This window comes from Montipora foliosa, chromosome 3, assembly GCF_036669935.1.
Source record: "Montipora foliosa isolate CH-2021 chromosome 3, ASM3666993v2, whole genome shotgun sequence".
Classification (NCBI taxonomy): Eukaryota; Metazoa; Cnidaria; class Anthozoa; order Scleractinia; family Acroporidae; genus Montipora; species Montipora foliosa.
The window spans coordinates 10,058,978-10,071,477 of NC_090871.1; the positions used below are offsets into that span (position 1 = coordinate 10,058,978).

The 12,500-nt window shown below is 39.8% G+C and overlaps 1 protein-coding gene across 1 annotated transcript in view; it reads right to left on the reverse strand.

Annotated features, from left to right (window-relative positions):
- Window positions 1–1,431: 1,431 nt before the first annotated feature.
- Window positions 1,432–12,500, reverse strand: part of LOC137994476 (D-inositol 3-phosphate glycosyltransferase-like) — an 11,541-nt gene continuing 472 nt past the window's right edge. The window contains exons 2-4 of the mRNA XM_068840054.1: window positions 4,932–5,014; window positions 3,771–3,845; window positions 1,432–2,679 (exon numbers count right to left, since the gene is read on the reverse strand). Of these exons, the coding sequence (XP_068696155.1) occupies window positions 1,447–2,679; window positions 3,771–3,782 (1,245 nt within the window). The 5' untranslated portion in view covers window positions 3,783–3,845; window positions 4,932–5,014 and the 3' untranslated portion in view covers window positions 1,432–1,446. The remainder of the gene's footprint in view (window positions 2,680–3,770; window positions 3,846–4,931; window positions 5,015–12,500) is intronic.

Consider the following 12,500-nt stretch of genomic DNA (forward strand, 5'->3'; position numbering starts at 1 on the left):
GATCATTGCAACCTGGGCATGTAGTGCCGGCCCATGAGGATTACATGCAAGAAAGTAGGTAGGCAGTGTACCTTCTAAAATAGTATACTGCCGGTTTGCTTACAATTTGTACCGCCTTTTCAGGTGTAAGTTGACCGGAGCAACTTTATTTACAACTGCACGCTTGAGTGATTGACAGCTTTATTACAGTCTCTTCTTTTAATTGTCAATTATTGTGGCGTGACATGTAACTGGATGCTCAACAGAAAGTGGGCAGCTACCAAGAAAAGGTTGGTTTTCGGGCGGGCGGTTTTTCTCTCCGCTATTCCCACTCCCCATCCCGTAATTTTGTGACCCGGCCCAGACCTACCCCACGCGCTTCCAATATGGCGACTCATGCGTGGTTCGTGGCGACAATGTTACGTGAGACTGTAGCAATAGATACAGTGAATCTGTCGGCCAAGTCTTGAAATGGCATATTTAATCTCAGCTTCATAAGCACCAAAACAAATTCTTGAAATTTGTTAACGTTTGAGTGCGGCGATTAACGTGAGGTGCAACCTGTTCAAACACTACCATGAGAATTTCGTACGACGAAAGTCCAGTGTAAAATAGCACCCTTTCCTCTGACGTGAAAAACTCCCTGTCTGGAGTTTGATATCCGCTTCTTTTTGAGATGAGGTCGTCGAACTCTTCTGGCTGAGTTTCACTTGATTCCCTGTACAGATAATCAAACGCCTGTGTTTGGGTTTCAGCATCCACATCAGGCAATTCATGATTGCTTGCTTTCCTTTGGAGATGAGCAAGCCGCTTCTGTCTGAGTTTCACCACTAATGCCTGATGTGGAGGCCACATTCTCATCCTGGTGCGATTCAAGTGTTTCGCTTGCAAAGGCCGAGAAGGCGTCTTCAGGCTCCATCTCCACATTTGCTGCAGCAGCATACTGTTCTTCTCAGGTACCTCTGTGTTTTCAGAAAAATCGAGAAGAGCGATTGGTGTGCCGCTTGCATTAACACGCTTACCCTTCGAGTTCCTGTCGCCCTGTTTCGACGCGCATTCGCTCTTTCAGGCCTTTCTTGTGCCACCCTCAGATTCCTCTCTCTGTATTCCTTTTTCCAGGTCCAGTGTTCGAATCCAGTCAACATTATACTTGTCCCAATGCTTAGCAGGGCTATCTGACACAAAGTGGTGGCCACAAACTCGTTCACTTTGTAAGACATTTTTGCGTCCGGTATCACCTCGACTAATTTAAGAAGTAAATAGGTGTTTCGTTTCCAGACTGATAATTAGTTAGGGTGTTTAGGAATGACTACAAAAATGTGAGGAGGACAAACTCCTACCAAAGGCAACCCAGTTTACGCTCACGGAGCATCTAGTCTTGAACAAAAAACAGTTTGTCTGTTTCACCCTAGAAACAATTCATGTTCATATAAACCCTTTCCCAAATGTATCAAGTAACAAGTCATTTCACTTACCAAAAAGGCTATCAAGCATCCTTCTTACAAGTTCACCACACTGTTTCTCCCAACTGTACTCCTCAGCATACTGAATGCGAAGATGTTCCGTCTCTTTTAGCCGAACATCCCTCCGCTTTTTACGGACACTTTTAATTGCCTTGGCCCATTGTCTAGGATCTTCGGAATATAGTACACAGCTTGAACCATGTGGCACATGCTCCAGAGCATCTCCTAAACCAGAATTACCACTAACAAGAATAGGAAGACCTGCAGATAAAGCCTTAAGTGCAGCCAAACCAAAACCTTCAGTTCTTGATGGCATTATGCACAGATCTACTTCACAAAACAATCTGACTAGATCCTCTCTGCTTTCCTTAAAAGAGCGAACTGTCAGCTGACTTCGTGCAATGCCATGCTTACACAACCTCTCTGCTACTTCCTCTTCTCTTCCAAGTGGTGCACCAACAAAGATCAGTTGGTATCGTTTTTTCAACTTCGAAAAGGCTTTAGCTGCAACGTCATAACCCTTTAACTTAAAATCTTCAGTGTTGCCACGCCCAAAAACCAAAACACGAAATTGCTCTCTTTCTTCAGCAGCTTGCTTAACCAGAGAAAATTCACAAAATATGCTGGGTGTGAGTACGAATACAGATTGGTCTCTCTTGCTGTAACGAAGATAGCATGAGTACTCATCAGCCAACTTGGGACCAACTGCTACAACTTGGTCTGCCAATTCGCACAACTGTATCTCTGCTTTGTGCTTCTTCTCTGCTCTTGAAATTGCATTTGCATACTCTTTAAACATTCCTAGGTCTTCAGGGGCTGTATGCACAATCTGGATCCACTTACATTTTACTTGCTTCTTAATGAGTTGAACTTGTCGGCCGAGTATTAGCCCATGGCCAATCACATAATCGATTTCGTGGTTTTCTGGTGCAGACAAAAGCCATTCAATGGGTTCAAATCCTATCAATTCTTTTGCTTGTATTAACTTAACATGGTTTTCCTTTGCAATCCTCAGATCTTCTTCACTGCACCAAGGAAGGTACATACTGACTTCCACATTCTGATGCTTTGCTAACTGAATGGCAAGCTCTCTGTTGAGGGTTGACAAACCTCCTTTTGTAGATTTCCATTCACTGCTTAAGAGAGTAACCTTGAGTTTTCTACTTGGTGCTTGGCCTGTTCTGCTTTCATGGCCTCCCTGTAATGCACAAGATGAGGTGCTAGGAAAGGAGGGACTCTGTAATAAACACATTATTAAACTAATATTAGCTACATTATATACATTAATGCCGCATTTTACCTGAGTGCTTTTCTTAACTGGTTTTAATTATTTAACTCAGTTGATAAGACCATCAGATTTCTGTGCAGTTTACTCAACCATGGATGCAGCACCACTTTTCTTTTAGGAACAATCACCATTAGCAATGGGGTCAAATTCGGGATGCACGCTTGAACATTTGAACCAAGGTTGCAAAATTTAGATTTATGTTTCAAAGGTTTGTGAGAAAATATTCCAAGAGTCGATTAATTGTTTTTGATGAGGGCTACTGTACAATACTGGTCAAAAAGAGTTCTACCAGAGAGTACATGTATTATTAATATTCAAGCTTGAATACATGTAGCCCTTCTCCTTTGCCCCTCCAGAGTTGAGCTCAGAGGCTGGACATTACCGCGAATTACCGTAGAGACAGGTTAACATGAATAATATAAATGAAAATGGTGATGGGACAAGAGGACATGAGACAGCTGTTACTCTTGAATGGTGAGAATTTAGAACATGTCAATAACTTTGATATCTTAATTTTTATATGTAGCAGTAGGATTAGTAGAAGTAGTTCATGGGGGAGTAGGGGTAAGAGAAGTAGTAGCAGTTGTAGTAGTGGGAGTGGAAATGCTAGGGTTAGTGGTATATTTTGTAGAGGATAAGCACTGACGGAGAAAATGGTTCACATTAATAAAAATGGATGACTGACCATTTAGCAACAGAACAAGTAAGCTATGGAGGTTGATTTAGCAAACTGCACTCATTATAAGGAAAGGTTACGTTTATACAAACGTGGGTTCAATTCCCACCCTGGTCAGAGTTTTTCTCTGTCCTTGTGTGGGCCCATTTCCATCAGTAGGGCTAACGCTCACATGGTTTACATGGGATAGAAATGGAGCATTTCCCATTACCCTCTATTCAGTGCACTCATTATAACACCATGTTCGCTTCATTTTCATTCAGTGCAAGCAATAAATATATGAATATTTATGTGGGTGGCTCAACTGCACTGAAACAATAGCACAAACACTCTAAATACTTAAAGAAACTTCCAATATAATTACCCAGGTTGTCATTATTGAAATCTTGAGAAGCCTTTATAAACAATCTTCAGGATCACCTTCGCAACAATTCATAATCTGTGGATAAGAATGGTGAAACTAATTTAATGAATTTCTTATGAGTTCATTTTGTTCTTCGATATCATTAATAATTTTTTATTTTTTATTTTTTATTTTTTAATTCAGGAATATTTTACTTCTTATTTCCTGGATGTCAGAAAACAATCAGTCGGGTGCATAGCCAGTATAAGGAGATCATTCAAAAAAGGGTGATATTGGATTTTGTCTGCGAACTCTGTATCCCTGCTAGCAGAGTTCCCTTTTCTTTGCGGTAGATGGGCTGACGAGTGCGGGAAAAGAGTCCTCGGCCATGGGTTGAAACTCACTGCGTTGAGCATGCGCGGCGGTTACTTAGTGAACGAATCCTCGTGTGATACTTCACATGTTGTGTGGGCTCACTAAACAACAGTGGAATTACTGTAAAAGAATGCGGGAGACACAGTGGGCTCAAGTCACAGACAGCAAACATGTCATTATAGGGCATGCGTTTTGAACAGTACCGTCCAAGGTCATGCACAGCGATAAGATTTGACGTCAGCAAAGAAACACTAAAACAAGGAAGTCTAATGACTCATTGCTTATTCTTTTTCCTGCATCTAAAACTAATCAAATTCGTTGTGAGTTGATTGATGAGGCCAAAGTGATGAGCCCTGGCAGTTTTCCCACAAATTTCGCACTCAAGCCATGCCATCTCGTGAGTGATTGTTAAGATTCACAATGGCGGTAGATTTTTCTCTTATTCAGAAGGAGCTGCTGGGTGAGGGTGCGTGGGTTGGTAGGTTTTGTGCGCGGGTTAATCATGGGGTGGGGGTTGGGGGTCCAAATGAAAAAAAATCTCTAGATTTTAGATCTTGAGAGGTTGCCATTTCTGCATCTGCCTCTAGAGTACATGTAGTGCTTCTACAATCATGTGTTAAAGGTTTTAGATAACTAATTAAAAGTAACAATAAACCAACCTGGACAAATAATCAAACAGACAGTCTTATTATTTTCCTGTGCCAATCTTAAAATACCACGCGAACATAGGTCTAAGTATTCCTAGCTTTTTATTTGTTGCCTTTGCGGGCTATCTTTCCACCAGTTCAGAAATCAGACAAAACTTACTCAATTCAAGTCTTGTCAAATGCACCCCCAATATCTTGCACAGAAACCAGACAGTCTTTTCAAGAGCAAAAAATCCATTGAACCTATGAAAATGAGTAAATCTAAATGAATTTCTGGTAACACATAATGCCTATGATGTAAGACATTTAGGGATCTTCTATCCAATAATATGTACATACATGTAATATGAATATCTTTTTGTACATGTAAGTGCCCCACCGCTCTCTCTCTCTCTCTCTCTCTCTCTCTCTCTCTCTCTCTCTCTGAAACCCAAGGTCAAGCTAGGGTGGAGCCTAAAATCACAGGGAGCTCTGTCACCGCTGGCTGGGTACAAAGTATGAGCTATACTAACAGTCCATAGGCATAGGAGTTCTTTAGACCTCATTATTAATAATAGGAGGGGTAAGCAAATAAGAGTTGGCTTTTTGGGGCCGAAAAAAGCCTAAAAAGGGTAAAGATGAATCTTTCTTTAAAATACACCATTTTAAAGTTCTGGCTGAGTGACCTGGCCTATGAATGGCAGCGAGGCTGGCAGTGACCTTGTTTTGATACAAACCGCTATAATTATTTTTTGTTATGTAAATGAGGACTAGTTAGCATCAGAAAAACATGATTTACACGATAAGAGTTTAATCATCCATGAGTCGACTTCTAGCCCAAGCCATGCGAAACTATGAAACAATGACGCACCATGAAAACTAATTGATGTGGAACATACGGAACATCAGAATTCAATGCTCTCAAGCGCCATCTTGTTTTATTCACAAGGTGCCCATCCAAAAACAAAGCCTGTTCTAACCCATTCTCTCTGCGGCCAAATGGGTCTGCCAAATCTGGGAGCCAGCGAGCCATGCGAGCCTTGCGAATTTCGCATTTAAGTCTAAGCACCCAGTTCAAATAGCGCTGATAAACAGTTATTAAGTCTAAGCACCCATTTTAAAACGGTTAGCTTTCAATAACTGTGTGACTCGCCTGGTGACTCGCATGGCTCGCCATAGTGGCTCTCATGACTCGCAGCCAGCAGGCATGGCTTGCATGACTCGCAGTCATGGCTCGCATGGCTCGCTCGCTCGCAGGTTTGTAATACTCCGGCCAAATTAATGGAGGACGTTTAATTTTTATCCGCAAGAAACCTATTTACTTCATCAGAATAATTATATCCAACACATGTTCTCCTTGTGTACGGGTTTACAGACAAAAAACTGCATGTGATAGGATACATTATCAAAACCGATTATCAGCCTCAGAAACACAGCTAACAATTAACAATTACTGGGCGAGGTTGAGCAAAATATTGTGATTTGTCGGTGCCGAGCAGATAAATTATTTGCCAAAGCTGAAGGCAGAAGCAAATAAATTATTGATCTGCGAGATGCTTGCACGTCACGATATTTTGCTATAACCAGGTTAATAATTGTTTTATCATTCGATCACTAAAGATGTCAAATCACTCTCTGACAGCTCGGGGCCCCACAGCCACTGAAACTATGTCAACTATTTGTCCAAAAACTGGCCATGTCTCCCCCATTTCTACAGTTTGATGTCATTCTACAAAAAATGTTTCTTTTGCCTTTGTCCAGTCACACCTGCCCCAATTCAATGGAGTGAGAAATCAAACGGCAGACCTTTTGCGATGGTAACGGGTAAAGGGTAACGGGACTTAAAAGGGTAAAGAGTAAAAGGGTGAACAGCGAACGTTGAAGGGTTGAATCCACGCTGGGAAATAAGGATGCTTCGGTGCCTTTGATGCACCATGATCTAAGTTATCTTTGATCAATGATCCTTTTTCGGATCATCCCAAAGAAACGCCAATTCTTAGTTACTGTTCGCCTCTTTTTTGAAAGCAAGTCCTCTTGTAAAACCATCGAAATAGTAATCGTCAGGCATCAAACTCTCTTCATTTGAATGGTTTTGCTGGATGCTTTGTTTTGAAGCGGATCAAAGCAGAGCAAAACAAAAAGTCGGATGGGCTTTTACAATGCACATGGTAATTATCCATGTGTTAAGTTTGTCACTTAAAGGGGCAGTGTCAATGCTACTGTAGGAAAACTTCAAAACACTTAAATACGTCTTTGCATCAATGAAGACCAAGAATTAATGCTGTGGTTTTGTTGCCAACAACCATTGAAGTGCACTGAAGCTATATTCGTTGCTGCTTGCAGCCAAAGATGGAGAGTATGCATGGAAATGGATAGTAACTTGAAAAATCTGGCCAGTTTTTTCAAGTTTGGAGATGGAGAACAAGGAGAGGCACTGTGTATTACCCATTCTCTGTGCGGATTATGCCTACCACTAGCTCTGTAGGCTACCGGGGATACTAGCTACTTTGTTTGCTGACCACCCAAAGTTTCTCGTATTGTTAACCTTTTTCTCGTATTCTTTCTTAGATGTCATTCATTTCGTTTACCAAAGAAGATCGGATAGAATTGTTTCAAAACTTCTTTTATCCCTTTGTTCGCATGGTCACCGTAATTATAGCTTGCTCTCGTTAGCTTGGAATTTTTTTTTCCCTTGGGACTATTTAATCTTATCTAATCTGTGCTCAATTTCATTGATCAACATTATATGGACGAAAAGGAAGCAACACGGTAATATTACTCATGGTAATTCTAAGGACGCAGGTCAGCATGTTGAAATTGAAGAAATTAAAATGCTGAGAAGTTGAAATTTATCTGACAAATCCGACAGGGCAACCGTTTGGTAGAAACCTCTACCTTTCACCCTAATCTTCACCCATCACATACCCTTTACCAAGCCCGAACTAACATATTGGCCTATACTTTATATATTAACCGGTGAAAGTCCTGAAGAAACAAGAAAATTGGTCGCACACGAACAGATTGAATGTTGACCGAAGTTCAGTGCCAGTCAAGGAACGAATTCGGAATTCATGAGCATTTCTGAAAGCTTAAAAGGTAGAGTTACCTACGAGACAAGTGCCAATGCGTGAGAAATGCTCGTGTCGAAGTGAGAGGGTGAGAGGTTGCATCGAAATGCGTGAGACTTGAGAGCTCTGGGCCATTGTGAATCATTTACCACAACGCCAGCAGACGCTGTAGTTGGATAACTGTTTCTTTTTTAACTCGTTGGCACTTAGCGGCGACTATAACTAGTTTAGAAATTCCGTAACATGTCATTTGCCTTCACGGTATCAGGACGTTTTGCCCACAAGACGATCTCTAATCGGAAGAAAAACACATTTTTCTTCGAAACGCAAGGGATTGCGGCCAAAGGCGCAAGGAATTGTGGTTATGCACGAATTGAGGAATTGAGATGCGTGGTCGGATCAACAGAAGCTTGCAGCCACGGCTTTTCACTGCGCAGTAAGGCAATCGCTGTTAAAGTAGGGTCTGATTTTTTCGATGCCGTGATGCCTTTTGTTTAAGACTGAATTTTAATATATCGAAATTGGGCTATTTGTGTGAAGGTTAGACTTAAATTAGGTGTTAATTTATACACGTCTCATGTTATTATTATTATTATTATTATCCTATTATATATTATTACTATTATTATTTTTTTAATATTATTACTATTATTTTAATTTTTTTAATATCTATTTATTTTTTTATAGATTTTTATTAATTAGTATGCTAAGACCAAAGAGAAAGACACATATGTGATGGAATTTTTTTTTATAATGCATATTAAATGATTTATTATTGTATGATTATTACTATTGTAAATTTTAAGATTTTTCTTTGAATTTGTTAATTAAGTTATTATGTATTAAAAAATATTATTATTTGTAATCCTTGGCTTGCTTGTTTAGTCTGTGAAGCACCGGGTCCAACCCATGGGCCTTAGGTACCAAAGAGTTCACTTGATTGACAGGACCTTTCTCAAGATGCGAGCTGATCCCCGAAGAGTAATTTTTTGGAGCTCATCAATGCTGACTGTGCCTGGAATCTTGTCAAAGTACTTTTCCAGTCCCTTTGTTATTATTATTATTATAATTATTATTATTATTATTATTATTATTGTTGTTGTTGTTGTTATTATCATTATTTCAGTGTCTTTCTTAAATTAGGAGTATCTATGGTCAAACATTGAAAACTAACTTTTTCGATTTACAAGGCTTTTACGGGGTAAAACAAGTCCCCCTTTTTCGATTTACAAGGTTTTTACAGGGTCAAACCACTGCCTGCTTCATCGATTTACAGGATTATTACAGTGAAACGGAAATATTTACAGAGTGAAAGAAAGTCTGTCGTATGTCATTTACATGATATTTACAACCTTTTCGTGCCATTTACAAGATTTTGGCCTTGGTGTGTTCGCAATTTACATAATCATCTCTTACTTTTTACATACTTTGTCCGTTCTATTTACATCTTCTTTACAGTATCTTCTAGGATCCTGTAAAAGGGCATCTTAGCTGTAAACTTTTATTTACAGCGCTTTTAATGTCATTTACATGCCATTTACATGTTATGATCCAAATTTACATGTGCATGTAAATTTATCGATTTTTCCAGTGTGCAAATTCATTCCAACTTGCCCAGTACCGGCTTCACATAAAAGCCTACTTAAAGAGTTTCAAGTCTTTACCCGCTCTATGCCCTTACAATATATATTTGCTGACTCAACCGGCAAACCCGGGCCACCCGTTCCACGTTAAAACAAACTGGCAACTACCACCACAACCATCAGTGGCACTGAAAAGCCATTTGGAACGCACAAAATTTGAGATTGCCTCCATCACTTTTTCGAACGAAAAAGATAACCTTTCAGCACAGCAAAGGAAAGCCCTTAAAACTTTACCCTTGCCTAAAGCAGAAATCAACAACTTTATTGATGTTTTCCCAACTTATTCCACACCACAATGAAATTCACGCATGAAATGTCATCGGAAAAGATTGTTTTCCTTGATACAGAAGTTCTTAAAGGTCTAAGGTTCATTATTGATAAAATCCTGGATGTTCAAACACACTTTAAGCCGACGGAAACGTTCCAATACACGCATTTCCCCTCATGTCACCCTCTCAGCGTCAATAAGGGCTTTGTAAAAGGCGAAAACATGTCTGGGTTTCTGAGAGGTCATTCTTTTTGTACTGCTTTACTTAAGATGGTAGATGACTGGAGACTGGCTCTTGACTCAAAGAAAATAACTGGATCTATTGCTATTGACCTTTCTAAAGCATTTGACTCGATCTGCCACAATCTACTTCTGACTAAACTGCGAGCCAATGGTCTTAACGATGATGCTATTGCTTTCTTACAATCATACTTGACTGATCGCCAGCAAAGGGTCAAGTTTCATGGGAAATGTTCCGAATGGTGTCCAGTCAAATGCAACGTACCTCAAGGTGGTCTACTTGGCCCTTTGTTATTCAATATTTTTCTAAACGACCTAAACTTTTCTCCTCATATCACCCTCTCAGCGTCAATAAGGGCTTTGTAAAAGAGGAAAACATGTCTGGGTTTCTGAGAGGTCAATCTTGTTGTACTGCTTTACTTAAGATGGTGGATGACTGGAGACTGGCTCTTGACTCCAAGAAAATAACTGGATCTATTGCTATTATCAAAACTCAAGGTATGATACTTGGTAGTCACACTCAAGTACCCGAATTCTTCATTGGTGAAACTAAGGTGGGATTGGCAAACTCTCTTAAAATTCTTGGGGTGACTATTGATAACAAATTGACCTACTGTGAACATATATCTAACATGCTCAAGAAAGTCTATGCCAAGATCGGTGTTCTAAGACGTCTTAAAAGACTGATGCCTTGTAACGTACGTGTCTCTATCACTTTACAAGGCCTACCTGCTTCCTCATTTGGAATACTGCAGCCCACTACTTATTGGACTAAATAAAACTTTGAACTCTAAACTAGAGTCAGCCAACAAATATGCACTTAAAACTCTACTAAACCTAGGTAATAATCTTGACTATTATCCTGATATGCAGTCTCTTGAACATAGACGCTATTACAGTTCTCTTGTTTTATTATACAAATGCATGAACTCTAACGGTCCACAATATATCAAGAACTTTTTTCAGATTCGTTATACTAAATATAATTTAAGAGGTAGGGGAATTAATCTGGAACAATCTGGCTACAATAACAAAATCTTTCATAACTCGTTTACCTATATAGTTAGTCGCCTATGGAATAAACTGCCTGCACATATTAAAACATCAAGTAAGTTTAGTGACTTCACTCGTAACCTGAAGGCTTTTGACTTCAGCAAATTAGGGCCCAGCTGTCATTGTAACTCTTGTATATAGTTTCATTTCTATTTGTTTTCTAATTGTACATGTAATTCTTACCCTGTCCTAGTATCTTAAGTAATTATTATATTTCAATTTGATTCTATTTCCACATTTATTGTTCTGTTCTTGATATATTTTTAATATATTTCATATCGTTTTACTCATAGATAGTTTTATAGTCTTACGTTTTAAACATGAGCCTCTGGCTCGGGCAAATGGGCAACCATGCCTCACTTATGACAATAAACTTGATTGAGAAAGAAATAATTCTTACCTCGTCTTTTAGAACGAGGCTACCCCGAAAGCTTCGCCCAGGATATCTTAACCGAAATAGAATTCTAAATGCGCAATACGGCTTTACATACAAAAGAAACTCAAAACATTCAAGAAAAATTATTTTCATCACCACTTTCAATCCTGCTACACTGCTACACCCTCCATTAACTATGGCTACACCGAATCTTAAAAAGTTCTTAATTTAAAAACACTGGCACCTTATAGCGGGCAACCACAATCTCGCACGAATATTCCCAAATCCCGCAGTGGTTGCTTATCGGAAGGACAATAAAGTCTCTAACAGACTATCTTGTCAGAGCGAGAATTCCTTCACTTTAATTTAACAACCATGAGTTATATGCGATAAGAGTCGAGTGACTGCGTTACAACAACATTTTTTTCCGATTCTAGCTGGGCAACAGACTGGCAGGGGTTAATGGGGTAAATTAACTCTCGCAAAGGACGAGCAGGGAAACATGTTACGTTAGTATTGACCACTGTCGAGCTGATTCACAAGTCGTTCTCATGTATATTACTGTACTTTTATAGTCACTCGAAAAGTAGAACTAATAAGCCGGCACAGCAATTCCGCCGCCGGGCTTGGACTTGTTGTAAAACTCTACCTCGATAAACAGTTCATTAAGCTGTAATGTGGGGTCCAAATCCGTGAAGGGGGACTAAATCCGCTAGCGAATTTGTACCAAGGAGTCCAAATCTAGGAGGGTCAAAATTCGTTAGGGCACCGGTTTTTTCTAACCATGCTCAAGACCTATTGAAATTGAAATCTCCCTTGAATTCCACGCACGAACCATCGTTAAATTACGGCAAGCATACTTGAACATCTCCCTTTCCCTCGGCAGCATTTCTACCATTTCTATCGGCCCCCTTTGCTCGCCATTTCCCCGCTTTTCGGTAGAGAGAAACAGCCAGATCAATAAAATACGTCTGCCACGGAGGCATCTCTAGTGAATTCTGTTGCGATATTTTTAACCGTTTTATTTCCTTCATAAGATGCGTGGGCGAATCATCTTAAGTGTGGGCAAAACCTATTCGTTGTGGGCGAATCACCTCGTGGG